The sequence below is a fragment of the Zootoca vivipara genome, chromosome 5, assembly GCF_963506605.1.
Source record: "Zootoca vivipara chromosome 5, rZooViv1.1, whole genome shotgun sequence".
Taxonomy (NCBI): Eukaryota; Metazoa; Chordata; class Lepidosauria; order Squamata; family Lacertidae; genus Zootoca; species Zootoca vivipara.
In genome coordinates this window covers 68,727,485-68,741,193 of record NC_083280.1, presented here as the reverse complement: position 1 = coordinate 68,741,193, position 13,709 = coordinate 68,727,485, and the positions used below count along the sequence as shown (strand labels likewise).

Here is a 13,709-nt window from a genome sequence, read left to right as displayed (position 1 = left end):
AAGCAAGCAGTACAGTGAGTGGAAATGCACCAATGGGTTCTGAAATCGCACCCTTGAATCTCTGAAAGCAATATTTACTTATTTTTCCTGCTAGACTTTCTGTACCTTTAAATATCTGCCTAATAATCAACAGTATTGCAATAAATCAACATCTCCATTAAGCAGCCTTTCCCATCCTGGTGCTACACAGATGTTTTGGACTTGATAACTCAACAGCACCAGCCAACATAGCTTGATGGTGAGGGATGATGGGAGTAGTAATCCAAAAATCTGGAAGACACAAGGCTGAGGAAGTCTGCTATGGAATTTCTGTGTGCCGTGTAGCTGTAAAGCAGAACCTTTTAGAAGAAAGAAGTAGCAGGGCTACTTGGACCATGCTGTGAAGACAAAATAATAAATATGAGATTTCATTCTCATTATATGCAAATTGCTGTTAGTTCACCACAACAGTGAAACCATATACATATACCACCATCCTGCACACTATGCAACTGGTATTGGAAAACTGCATAGGCTATTCTACTGATTTTATTTTTCTTTTTGCTACATGTGTGTGAAAGTTGGGGTTGTTTAGCCCACCCTCACAAAGTTACATAATAGATCTACTTTTCCAAATAAACTGGGTATACTAACAGCTAAGTATTTTTAGGATTGCAGCCTAATATCCTATGCATGTGTATGTGGAAGCCGCATTGAATTCAATAAGGCTTACTCCCAGGCAAGTGTTTCTGATGTTGCATCTTAAAGGCACGGGCAATTATAAGTCAGGGATCTGGAACTGATTTTCTTTTCTTTCTTCTTTTACACTTTTCTATACCTTGTGGTAAATTGTGGGTAAGAAATCTTAATCAATAAAATAAAACATATGGAGCATCAAAGGCCCCCACCCCTGTTGTAAGTAAAGCATGGAAACCTGTCAGCAGCAGAGGACCTTCTTGATGAAGAAGCAATAGGCAAGCCAGGTGAAAAAGAGGAAAAATTAAGGGAAGGGGCTGTATCTCAAAGTGGTAGCCCATCTGTTTTGCTTGTGGAAGTTCTCTTATCTCTAGGAAAGCCCCACCTGAAAGGAAATTCCAACATGTTTGCCTTTCAGGAATACAACCTACGCCTGTTGGGATCATCTCTCCTCTCAACTTCTTAAAGGTTTTGAGGATCAGTGGCAGCAGGTGCCCCTCAAAACTGGTAGGGTGGAAAGCAGTAGGTGGACCTGGAACCAACTCTGCAAGGGCAACACCAAGACCAGGCACCCCCAAACTGTGGCCTCCCATGATCCCTAGCTAACAGGACCAGTGGTCAGGGATGATGGGAATTGTAGTCCAAAACATCTGGAGGGCCGAAGTTTGGGGATGCCTGACCAAGACTGAGGAGGAGGAGGAGGAGGAGGAGGAGGAGCTGGCAGGCAGCAGCATCTCCTGCAAGCAGGAAGGCAGGCGCTTCGGTTGGTGGCGCAGTGCCCTCTTTGCCCCAGTGCACCGTCGTCCCCTTTGGCACGTGTCGCCCAAATCGTTTCCAGCTTATTTATTCAGCTGCTTCTCGCATTTGCAGCATTTATTCTCAGGGTGGCATTGACTGTTCTTCCTCCTTCCCCTCCCTTTTAATCCTCCCGACGACCCCCCGGTCTCTAAATCTCCTCCAGCCGCAGTCGGTATCACCCCCCCGATCTCTCTCTACCCATCGCGGCCGCCCTTCCTGCTAGAGCCGCGCTTGGGGGTTTGCAACGCTTGCCCCGCCCCTTGAAGCAGAGAGGCCGCCCCCGGCCGGCGCCATGTTATAAGCCCTGGCGCGCAGGCGCGTCGCCGCCGGGTGTCACTTCCCTCGCCCCGCCTCGCGCGCCCTACGCCGGAGCCTCAGAGGGTGGCCGCGCGGTGTGCGTCCGGGGCTGCAGTCATGGGGCTCGGGTCGAATTCTTCCGTGAGGGGTAAGAGCTTGCAAGGTCGCGGGATGGCAGCGGCGGCCTTGCAAGGGTGTGCATGTAGTGGGGCGGGTTATGTAGGGCTTCTCCTTAGTTCCCTAGCAATTCTTTCCTCCCTTTTACCCGTGTTGCCAACCGAGAGAGAGACCTGTTACCTTAGCGCGGGGCCCTGTGCTAAAAACAGGCGCATCTTCACCGCCGGGGAAAGAGAGAAAAGGCTCCGGGAATGCGGCGCCTAAAACGAGGCGGGGCATAGTCTTAAAAAAAAAAACTTTAAAAAAAACTGTGATAGGGGGCGAGCAGTTTTGCACCTGCGACCTCTGCAGCTCCCCTGGGCTTTTTTGCATTGACCTTCAGCAGTTCTTTCCCCTCCAGGGCTCCTCTCGCCTCGCAGGTCGCCGCTGTGGAGCGTTGCGCTGCGCAGCAGCAGCAGCGATGCCCCGAGGCTTCTTCATCCTTCCCTCCTCGGCTCATCTTAGCAGGCGTTGGGCAAGCGCTCGCCTTTCTCCCTGCCGCACCTGTTTGCTTCGCGGGAGCCCTCGGGCGCCGCGCACTTCCGACAGTCGGCCTTCCTTGCCTGGCCCTGACCTCTGCCTCTCCCGCTTGCTTCTGCGCGGAGAACAAAGGAACTCGTGACTGCGCTGCAAATGCCAAGCATTTCGGCTGCTGGAATTGTTGTCTCGGGTCTTTAAGCTAAGGCACCGCGTTCCTAGCCGGAATTTGGCTCTTTTTAGAAGGGGGCGTGGTGAAGCTCGGCCTCTTAACTGTTAGTGGTTGACGCCCTTGAAGCTCTTCCGCGGAAACCAGCGCCTTTAACTAATACCTTTGGGGATTAGTGGGGTAGTTTAGTGCTCCTGCTGGGGGGAAATGTAACTAGGTGTCGGTTTGAGAAAGGTTGCATTCAGGCTCCTGCTCCTAAGGGGAGAGGCTTCAGGGCTTCGTTTGCCTAAAAGTCGCACTTTTGATGTGAGGGCTGGCTTTTTGGTCAGTAGTGAGCAGAGGGCACTTGGCACATAATCAGAGACTGGCTGGGATTCTCCCCTGTTTTTACTTGTAAGACTTAGCAAACCAACATCAACTAAGATCTTTGGGTGCAGATTGCTAATACATATTTTGGAGAACTATTGCCAGCTCTGAGAAGAGGAAAATATTCTAAAGGGACCTAACTGTTCTTTGATCCTGGATAAGTAACAATCTTTCACGTTCCAGGATCTGTAAAGCAGAACTTTCATCTTGTGATGAAAACAGGATAAAGCAGTCAGGTGCTGTACAACAACACTAAATAAAGCACTATTGCTGTAAAAACTGTTTTCAGTATTTGTGTTATTCCCTACTTCATTTCAAGTCTCTCAATTTCAGGCCTTAGTTTCTGGGCATTCACATATCTAACAACACCTGATGCTCACCCAGAGTTGTAATTTTTTTGTAGGTGTCTCTGTCCAGCATTTTAGGCAGGTGCGTGTAGGGATCCTGGCAGCACATACGTTATATAGCTCATTCCTTTTGTATATGATATTCTGTACATTCACCATAGCTGCTGATCACCCATTTTCCTTGCGCCCTACAGTGCTCTTGGTGGAACACTCCATCTTCCACTTATGTGAGTTAAGTGAAATAGTTGGAAGCAGAATACTCTTGCCATATTTAATTTATCTTGGTCTGCGTTCCCTACTATGGTTTATATGTTCCTGTGGCACAGGTGCAGCCTTGCAGGTATGTAGTTAGACCCCCTAACTTTCAACAAGTACAGGGCACCTGAAAGGTGCAAGCTTCTTTTTGTGATGTGTTGGTCCATGCTTTCCTGTGTTCTGTCTGACATGAACAGGTTGGATCTCATGAGTGTGTAGTTATATACTGTATAGCTTTTGTTGTATTGACATGTGTGGGCATGGAGTGTGAGCTGTTTGCCCTATTGAACTTGGAAATAAAACTCTGCACCAAGGACTTTCACCTACTCGTGTTTCTCCGAAAATAAGACACCGTCTCATATTTATTTTTCCTCAAAAAAACCCACTATGGCTTATTTTCAGGGTATGGCTTATATTCCTTGAATGCGTAAAAATCCTGCTAAGGCTTATTTTATGGCTACGTCTTGTTTTTTGGAGAAACGGTATATACAAAAAGATTCAGCAGCAGCTGTGTTGCTCCACTACAGTTGGTTAAAATGAGAGCATAGTGTAATAGTTCTATAAGGCTTGCTAGATATTGACGGTAAGAACTTTACAGTTTCTTTACAGAACTCTAGGCAGGCAGAGAGAAAGAAGAGGGAGTAAATAAAATATTCTCAGAGCTTAGTCTTATTCTCTGCTCAGCATAAAATGTCTCTGGTTGTGTGATACGATTTTTCCAGACAATTTTTATAGAGAAAATTCTTCTGTAAATTTGGGTAAATTGCAAATGAGAAAATCTTTCATTTGCTTTAGTAAATTTTCTGATGTCCCAGATCTAGAGAATAACCTAATTCAACATGCTTATTTTACTTTTATTTAGTAGACAAAGCTAAAAACTCTGAAACTTCTAAGTTTGGTTAATGGCATCTATTCTTTATTACTAATGAGCTTCTGGAATGGAACATTTTCTGCAGAAAAATAACTGGGTGTGCTCAAAACGTTTTGGTTCTAACTGTAATCAGTCTTCCTAAAACACTGCCTTCATACTGCGCTCACACATTGTAAACACAACTTTCTACCATGTCTTCGCTAACAACTTTATCTCTTCCCACCTCCCTTCATTTAATACTGAGCTTGAGAAGAATTATGTGATGATACAGTACTGCAAAAGTAGCCCACTGCTGGTTTTTGTTCTTAAGCTGGTCCTGATAAGTGTTATGGACTTGCACATAGGTGATAGGGACAAGTTGGTGGAGCTCAAGCTTCCTACTCTCTGGAATATTTTTTGGTCTGCCTGGAAGCCCTGCTGAAGCTTCTCGGGTAAATATTTTGGTTGTGTTGACTGCCATCCTTGCTTTAGTGCAGGGGTGGAGAACTTCCAGCTGGCGAGCCTGATTAGGCCTGCCAGGCATCCTCATTTGGCCTGTGAGACCATTTTGGCCAAGCTGCAGAAACTTTCTCTGTACCTGATGCTGTGCATGATGTCAGGTGCAGGGCAGGTAAAAACCTGGTTTAGCTGAAAGTGTGTTTATTTGCACTGCTGATCAGACCTTGAAAGGAACTTTTGAAAATCCAATAATTGGCTGATTGTCAGAAGCCCCTTTCAAAGCCCTGCACAAAATAGTGTTTCGAGAAAGGGTTCTGAAGACCATCCCTAGGCAAAAAAGGCCAGTGGACCTCATTGTGACATCAGCTGATTGACAGATGGGGAGATAACAATCTGGCCTGCTGGGCTAAAAAAAATTCCTACTCCAACTTCAGGGGAACTCCTGATTCAACGTAATGCCTTCTGTTGAAATAACAGTGTGGACAAGGTATAAAGTATTATTGCACAAGATTGCATCTTCAGTGTTGCTAGTTCAAACACACAAATCCCAATGCGGTCAGTGGGGTTTTTAGAATTTTTAATTGGGAAATATTTCCTTGTTTGCAAAGTTAATCACCTCTGGTTAGCCTGGAAGCTAGTAACCTGTATTGTTTGTGTCAATGATTGTGATTGAATAGGTTGACTTCTCTTTCCTCAACAGAGCACTAGATTAATAATAAATAAATGTACTGATGACCTTATTTTTACCTGCCAGAAAATATTGGAATTCCTCTTCTTATGAGAACTCTTTCCATATCATCTTGTCTCATTATGTAGTTCTATGTAACTCTCTTTAGATTCAACTCACCGGGTACTTGTTTCTAGTTTTGGGATTCCTTAAAGTCATGTGTTAACTACATTTTTGACCTTTTGCAAACAGTATTTACTTGGAAATGGTTAGGCCCTGAGTTGCATAGGGAGGGGGAAGAAGTCTTGAGGGTTAATTATTTCCTTGAGACGTGAAACACAATTTATAGAATTCTAAAGTTTCTTCACTCCTTCTACTGGGTCTACACAAAAAGAAATGAAGTGGGTCCTTTCCATGAGTGTCAGAACAAAGACTAAAACTACAATTGTTCCCTTTAGCTGGGAACAAGCTCAGTTTGAACTTTATCAAACTCATCACTTGGTACTCAGTGTACGCAGTGTGGGAACACAGATTAAGCTGTACTAAATGCTATGAACTGTATGAGGAGAAAATGAAAATTCTGTCAGACAGTAACTTCTCAGCACCAAAAAAATCCTTCCAGTAGCACCTTAGAGACCAACTAAGCATGCACACGAAAGCTCATAACTATGACAAACTTAGTTGGTCTCTAAGGTGCTACTGGAAGGGTTGTTTTGACTGCATCAGACCAACACGGCTACCTACCTGTAACTTCTCAGCACCAGTTTGCACAAAAGTAGCTTAGTGAGTGGTCTTTAACCATTTCTCCATATTTCTGTTTCAGTTGAATGGATTGCAGCCGTTACGTTTGCTGCTGGAGCGGCAGCCATTGGATATCTTGCTTACAAAAAATTTATCAGCAAGGACAGATGCTGTAATGGGATGGTAAATCTCCATATCCAGAAAGATAACCCAAAGGTAGTTCATGCATTTGATATGGAAGATTTGGGGGAGAAAGCTGTGTACTGCCGGTGTTGGAGGTCTAAGAAGGTAAGAGAAGAAAATGGCAAATATCTTGTAACTTTTAAATTACAAATTAGCTGAACCCTCCACAGACAAAGTACTTTTAGTTCATCACGAAGAATCAGAAGGAATAACTGAATTAGAAACAGCCGTTGAAGGAAAGTCCTATAATCGGCTATTTCTAGAATCAAAGCAATTTTCCATATAAGGAAGGTTTCCTCCTGAGAGCATGTAACATAAGAGTAAACACCATTGAATATTGATGTTTAAGCATTCATATTTTAAAAGACAACTGAGAGGGGTAGGTTATAGTGGGGAAAAGAAATATTGCAACAGTGGAATAGGTTGTTCAATGTTAGAAGCAAAAAAAATTATAGTGTAAGTTGTAACAGTGGTTGTATAATAGAGCAGAAATGTTGATCAAATATGTTGAAATACTTTGATCCTGTCCTTGTTTTCAAGGCCAAATGTTGATACTAGTCCTCAGACAAATGCATTTTATTTATACCGGGTTTCTCATATTATAAGACATGTCTTATATTTATTTTTTCCTCAAAAAAAACCACTATGGCTTATTTTCAAGGGATGTCTTATTTTTTTCCTCCTCCTCCTGCCACGGCTGGCATTGCTGCTGCGCCTATCACTATGTCTTATTTTCGGGGTATGGCTTATATTCCTTGAATGCTTAAAATCCTGCTATGGCTTATTTTATGGGTATGTCTTAAAATATGAGAAACAGGGTAATGGTAGGAATTGAAAAATTGCACTTTTTTTGATGGTCCTGTGAATGCAAGCATTTTTGCGAACCAGGCAGATTGACCCTGCTCCCCCCCCACAAATGTGCTGTTTTGGGGGATTCTCCTGACTCTCCAGAATGGATTTTGGGGGAGGGGAGGAGAGGAGAGGGTAGAAGCCCCATTGCTGGCTTCTGCTAGTGCAGTGGGTTAGTTGAATCTAGCTCTAAGTTTAGTACTGACAAGTATTCTATCATATCAGCACAGGAACTGTGATACCTTCTGATGGCCTACTAAATTACTAGATGGTAGCATAGCCAAATTTCTTCAGCATTGGCTGTAAACAGCATTTAACTCTAGACCATGGTTTGTATTAATCATGGTTTGCTTAGCCAACCATGTGTTGATTTCACAGTTAAGAAAATACACGGTTACTTAGTTCTCCAAAGTGCAACTTGTTTTCCAGCTGTGCTGATTTTATGGCCCTGTAGTTTGGCAGGTACCTGGGAAGGAATAGTAAAACAAACCATGGTTAAGCAAGGCCGTTGGGTTGAGAAATGATGCCAACCATACTCTTTAAAAACTGTGATTCATAAGCCAACTACAAACCATAGCATTACATTCTGATTTTCTTGCCAGAAAATAAATTATGGCTACCCACTGGGCTGGATTCAGATTTTCAAGTCAACAATACTTGGGCTAAACAAACCATGACTTGGTATAAATCAGGCCACTCTTAGGTTTCCTTGTTGTTTGTGAATTGTTATTTGCTATATATAAACAAATAAATTTAAGGCATTTTTTCCTCCCCAGTTTCCATTATGCGATGGGTCTCATACAAACCATAATGATGAAACGGGAGACAATGTGGGACCTCTGATCATCAAGAGAAAAGATGCATAAATGATGAATGATCTGGACACCGCACAACCATATTGCAGTGTTTTCTGCTCACTTGTAATTGGTGTAAAATTGAGGTCTTAAGTCATTTCACTGGATTTTTAGATGTGTGGTATACAGTATGCTGCAACTGATGTATGGTAATTCATGGTGTTTGCCTTGCTTAAACACTACAATGTATGTTAGGAATGAATACTTGTGACCTTGCCTTTGTTTTGTCTTGTAAAATGTACATTCTCATTAAGTGTATTAAAAAAAGACCTTTAGAATGTACTCGGAACTATGTATGGGAAGAATAATACATTAAATTATTTTCAAATAAACTGTTGTAAGCTGTCTTTATTGTTCACATCCCCAAGCAATATAACAATGAAATGACTCTTTTTAGTTAATTTTTTAAAAACCAAGTGGCATATTTCTTCACCTACTTCAAACATGGTGTGTTAGGAATAGGGCTTCAAAATGTAATGAAAGCATTAAAAAAATGACTAAGCATTTTTTCCATGCAAAATTATGTCAGCTTAAAGCATAAGCCTATACACGTCTACTCAGAAATTTATTGATTAATTGCATCTTATTTCCCAGTAGGTGGGTATAACATTGGATCCATAATGCAGAGTAATCATACAGTGGTAGTGGTGGGAAATTGCATGGCAGAAGAACTACCATTTCCAAGCCCTGCTGCTTGCTTTTACAGCAGAAGGTGAAGGAGGTGCTTTTCCTGTGCCCCCAGGTTGTTTTTTTCAACAGGAAGGGAAATTACACTGCCTCCAGGGCTGGCATAGATTTTGTCCCTTTTCAGGGGTGTGTCGGGGAAATGAAGTGGCTTTTCATTCTGCCCCGGCACACTTATTTTTGGCCTCTTTGCCAACAAAATAGGTATTTCCTCTGCCACACTGCAGAATCCTCCACTTAGGGAGCATATAATGCCAATCCTGGCCCGACTGCACTGGCTGCCAATTAATTTCTGGGCCCAATTCAAAATGCTGGTTTTGACCTATAAAAGCCTTAAATGACCCAGGAACGCAATACCCCAAGAACTGCCTCTCCCCATATGAACTGACCCCACAATCATCATCTGAGACCCTTCTTCATGTGTCATCTACAGAAGATGTCTGGAGGGTGGCAACAAGAGAATGGGTTTTATCTGTAGTGGCTCCCCACCATAGCTGCCAAGTTATCCCCTTTTGTACAGGGATTTTCCCTTATGCTGAATAGGCTTCCTCGCGAGAAAAGCGAAAACTTGGCAGCTATGCTCCCCACTTGTGGAATGCTCTCCCCAGGGAAACTCATGTGGCATCTTCATTATATATGAAAAACATTCCTCTTCACCCAGGTCTTTGGCTAATTAAACAATCTATGGCTTTTAAAATGTGTTTGTGTGTGGCAGGGGAATTTTTTTTGGTTGTTACTATGGTATGCATTTTTGTGTTTTTATATATTGTAAACCGCCCTGTGATCCTCGGATAAAGGGCAGTATAGAAATTTAATAAAAACAAATAAACTGATAACTGTACCCCTAGGCAGAGGTCAATTAAATGTACTACACAAGAATGGCGGTGATGTACTAATGTATTACAAAAAGCAGGTTGAGTAAAATAAGGTCGCTTGCAGGATTTTTACATTTAAGTCTAGAAAAGTTGCAGACCATTCCAGGTGAGAGAATTCTATTTGCACAAGGTGGCATTATTTGGAATGCAGTTTTTAAAGCTATCAGTTCCGCATTGAGAAGGTGGCTAGCCAGCCTAATGGGAAACACCCACTACCCATTTCCCTAACAGTTGCTCTAGGGCTCCAACCAGACTCCTTGGACTCTGAACTATTGCTCTCTGTCCTACCTGTGACTATTAGGTTTCAAGAGCAAGAAAGTTTCACTCCCAACATATAGCAGACCTTTAACAAAAATTATTCTGCTTAGTAAATAAATAAAATTTCTGGGACTGAGCTCTTGTTTTGCCCTGACTCTAACCCTTTATTTAGTTGTGGGCCCCTCTGTGCTCTGGAGGAAATAGTAAAGGCTTTTCTTTTCTTTTTGCAGTGCACAAGAGGGAAGGCATTAAACACTGAGAACTCTGAGTACCACAGATAGTGTGCGTCAGTATGAAACTGCTGAGTCTACAGCACAATTTGTTCACTGCTATTGGGCAGATATTACATGTAGCCTTTTCTTGCCAGTGTGTGACTCCTTTAACAACCTTGAGTTAAATTTATGAAGCTGAATAATTAAATCACGTCTAGTACTGCAAACCTTGTGAATAAATGGTTGCAGGCAGGCATTACTATTTGGCAGCAGCTAGGGTTTCAGCATTGTAGCAACTTCTGTTTGTGATAGAAGCTGCAGCATTACTAACAGACAACAAGGACTATTTCAGATGTTTTATATGCAGAAGCATTTTGTGTCCTGTCTTTCTGTTATGTTATGTTATCCCGGGGCGTTTACAGAAATTTTTTAAAAGATACTGAAACTGTAATTATGCAAATACAATCAAATAAAAAAGTTGAGAATCAAAAAAGAGCAAAAAGTAAAAATTGGTTTTACCTAACAAAACAATTGCCTAAACAAGACTTCTGAGGCTAGATCTGCCAGGATGAGTGGAGTTAGGATCCAGCTGATCAACTTAACTCCCTTAACCTGGCTCAGTCAGACATAGGCTGGCATATCTCCTCCATCCTGGCTCAGCAGAGCCTATTGGATCTTAAAGGTAAAGAGACCCCTGACCATTAGGTCCAGTGGTGACCGATTCGGGTTGTGACACTCATCTCGCATTATTGGCTGAGGGAGCTGGCGTACAGCTTCCAGGTCGTGGCCAGCATGACAAAGCCACTTCTGGCGAACCAGAGCAGCACACGGAAACACCATTTACCTTCCCACTGTAGCATACCTATTTATCTACTTGCCCTTTGATGTGCTTTCGAACTGCTAGGTTGGCAGGAGCTGGGACCAAGCAACGGGAGCTCACCCTGTCGCAGGGATTCAAACCAACGACCTTCTGATCGGCAAGCCCTAGGCTCAGTGGTTTAACCCACAGCGCCACCCACATCCCCTTAGATTGGATCTTAAGCCCATGTAAAGTCTGAAAAAGGGGTGTGGTGGGGGCACAACAGAAGGGAGTGAAACCTAGGCTGAATCCTAATCACATGCATGTTAGTTACGTGACCTAGGAATCTGGAGTAAATTAAGGCAACAAAAAGAGTGATGTAACTCAATTTAAAGGCTTGTTTTCCTTCTTCCAGGTTAGGGCAGTTCAGCCTGGTCCTGAATGACATTTGGATCTGGTGTACGTTTTCTGACTTAGTTTATGCTGGTTCAATTTATACCAGCTTCTTGTGTTTTAAGATTGCTCTTTGTGGTGAAAAGATGGTAAGGTGGAGTCCAGGCAAGGGAGTTCCACAGCTTGGGTGCTGTTAAAGGGAAGGGCAGTATTCCTGTCAAATACACCTCCTTGATAGGACAGGTTCTTTATGTATTTTGGTCCCAAGCCATTTATGGTTTTAAACATAATATGACTTACACAAATAAACTAATCGGTTAGTCATTGCAACTGGAGCAACAAAGTTATTGACATTAACCCTATATTCTGTTGGGGGTGGGGAATGATGTATCTCAGCATCCAATATCCATATCCAGGATTCATTGAGATCCTGCTGGGCCAAGGCTCTCACAAAACAGGAAATTGTTTATTAGGAAAATATGAAGATTTTAATCTGTTCCTGTTGACAGGCAAGTTTTTTGGGGGGGGAGTGGTTCCTTCTCAAACTGAGAGGAGATAATACCCTTTTCTCTTCCTATCTTCTGCTCTGGGTGTCCTGTTCAGTTTCCTAGCTACAAAGTCTCTGAATTTTATAGTGTCAGACTTGAGAACTGAACTCTTTATTAGGAAATGGAGATATATTACACATATGGAGCACAAGCTAGTAGAAGAAACTACCCATACTTCAATTGCCATATCTTAAATGCATACTTGTGGCATAGTTTCACATGTCATTCAAACTGATTTTACTCGCTATATTTCTATCCCTGTTCATCCAAGGAGCTAAGTGAAACACACAGTTCCCCCTCCCCTTTATCAGATCAACAACCCTGTGAAGGAGATTAGATGGAGATGAAGTGATTGGCCCAAGGTTATCTAGTGCGTTTCAAAGCTGAGTGGGGATTTTAATCACTCCTAGTTCAACACTCTAAACTATTCTCCCAGAGTGTCCCTTGGTTTATTGTGTGAACCTTTCCTCCATCTTGCCATCCCACCTGCAGAATCCCTGCTCTCTTGCAATATTACGGTGCTTAATGGGTCAAGTAGGAAATGGTGATATCAGGACTGTGAATTGGATGCTCTGCGGCTGCGTTACTAAACATCTTTACTCAAAGTAAGTCCGACGGGGTGTTTACAGCTTAGTAAGTGTGCATACCAGAAATGTATCCTCTAGCTGTCTAGCAGAAGTCTAAAGGCTTTTTTAAAAGGCTACCAGTGTGAGAAGAGAAACTTTGCTCAAAGTGAGACTTCATTGATGTCCTTCACTTTGAGCCTTATTTAAAATTTGGAGTAGGGGGCCAGTCCTGCCTCAAACTGAGTTTTGTCAGACCAGGGGTGGGGAACCTTTGATCCTCTATGTTGCTGAACTTCAGTTCCCATTACAGTATATCTAACAACTGACCATGCTAGGCTTGGGCTGATGAGAGCGGAGTTGGAGTCCACTGTGGCAGAGTTTAATTTGTAGCAGAACTTGTGGTTTATTACTAGAGCTCAGTATGTACTGGGACCTCTCTTCCGCAGAGCACATGCAGAGTGCTTTCTCCCTCTCACCACTCCCTAGACAACTGTAGGGCTGGCCCACTCATGGTGTGTACGCCCTCCAACATTTCTCTGATGAAAACATGGACGTCTTAAGGAAAAGCGGGACATTCCAGGATCAAATCAGAAACTGAGACGGCTTCTGTAAATCCGGGACTGTCCCTGGAAAACAGGGACACTTGGAAGGTTTGCTAATCAGTAGATCCCAGTTGAGATCTTTATCTCTCCATTGTTCCCATAGGGACCAACTCCCAGGGGCCATGGTACCTTTGCCCCCAATAAAATATTGGAGAGGGCTGGGCACCCCCAAAGTTGATGGGCATTGCTATTCAGATGCTGTTTGTGCACTGCATCAGATGTGGGGCAGAGCTTACCTGTGCCAATATTTTATTCAATATTCAATTGAATACCAATATCCAATTATTCAATATCAATATTTTATCCAAGTTGGCACCCCTGATTGCTCCTGATGTAGTAGTAGATCTTCCCTGGCGGAGAAGGGGGCACCTTGGGTCGGACGTGGACCCCTGAGCTTAGAGGGAAGGTTTACCACCGCACAGAAGGGCGCGGCTGCCTGTCAGGTAGCGCCGAGCCCAGGGCCTCTCTTGATAACAGCAGCGCTGCCTCTTCCTCGCGTTCCGAATAACCGCGTAGGGAAAACCATTCAGAAGCAGCCCCCCACCCAAGCCAGGGACTAGCGGCTTCAGTCGCCGCTACTGCGCAGTCTCGCTGCGAGCCGCGCAGGCCCAGTAGCGCCGAGGTGCTGC

At 43.4% G+C, this 13,709-nt stretch overlaps 1 protein-coding gene across 2 annotated transcripts; it reads left to right on the top strand.

The window, feature by feature from the left end:
* Nucleotides 1-1,788: 1,788 nt before the first annotated feature.
* CISD1 (CDGSH iron sulfur domain 1) lies at nt 1,789-8,475 on the top strand. Of its 2 annotated transcripts, none has more exons than XM_035138512.2 (3): nt 1,789-1,918; nt 6,340-6,545; nt 8,066-8,475. In XM_035138512.2, exons 1-3 carry the CDS (start codon nt 1,888-1,890, stop codon nt 8,153-8,155), a joined length of 327 nt encoding a protein of 108 aa, XP_034994403.1. In that variant the 5' UTR covers nt 1,789-1,887; the 3' UTR covers nt 8,156-8,475. The 2 variants fall into 2 exon arrangements, with proteins under 2 accessions (XP_034994403.1, XP_060130868.1); XM_060274885.1 differs by lacking the exon at nt 1,789-1,918 and adding an exon at nt 1,941-3,625.
* The last annotated feature ends 5,234 nt before the right edge of the window (nt 8,476-13,709 follow it).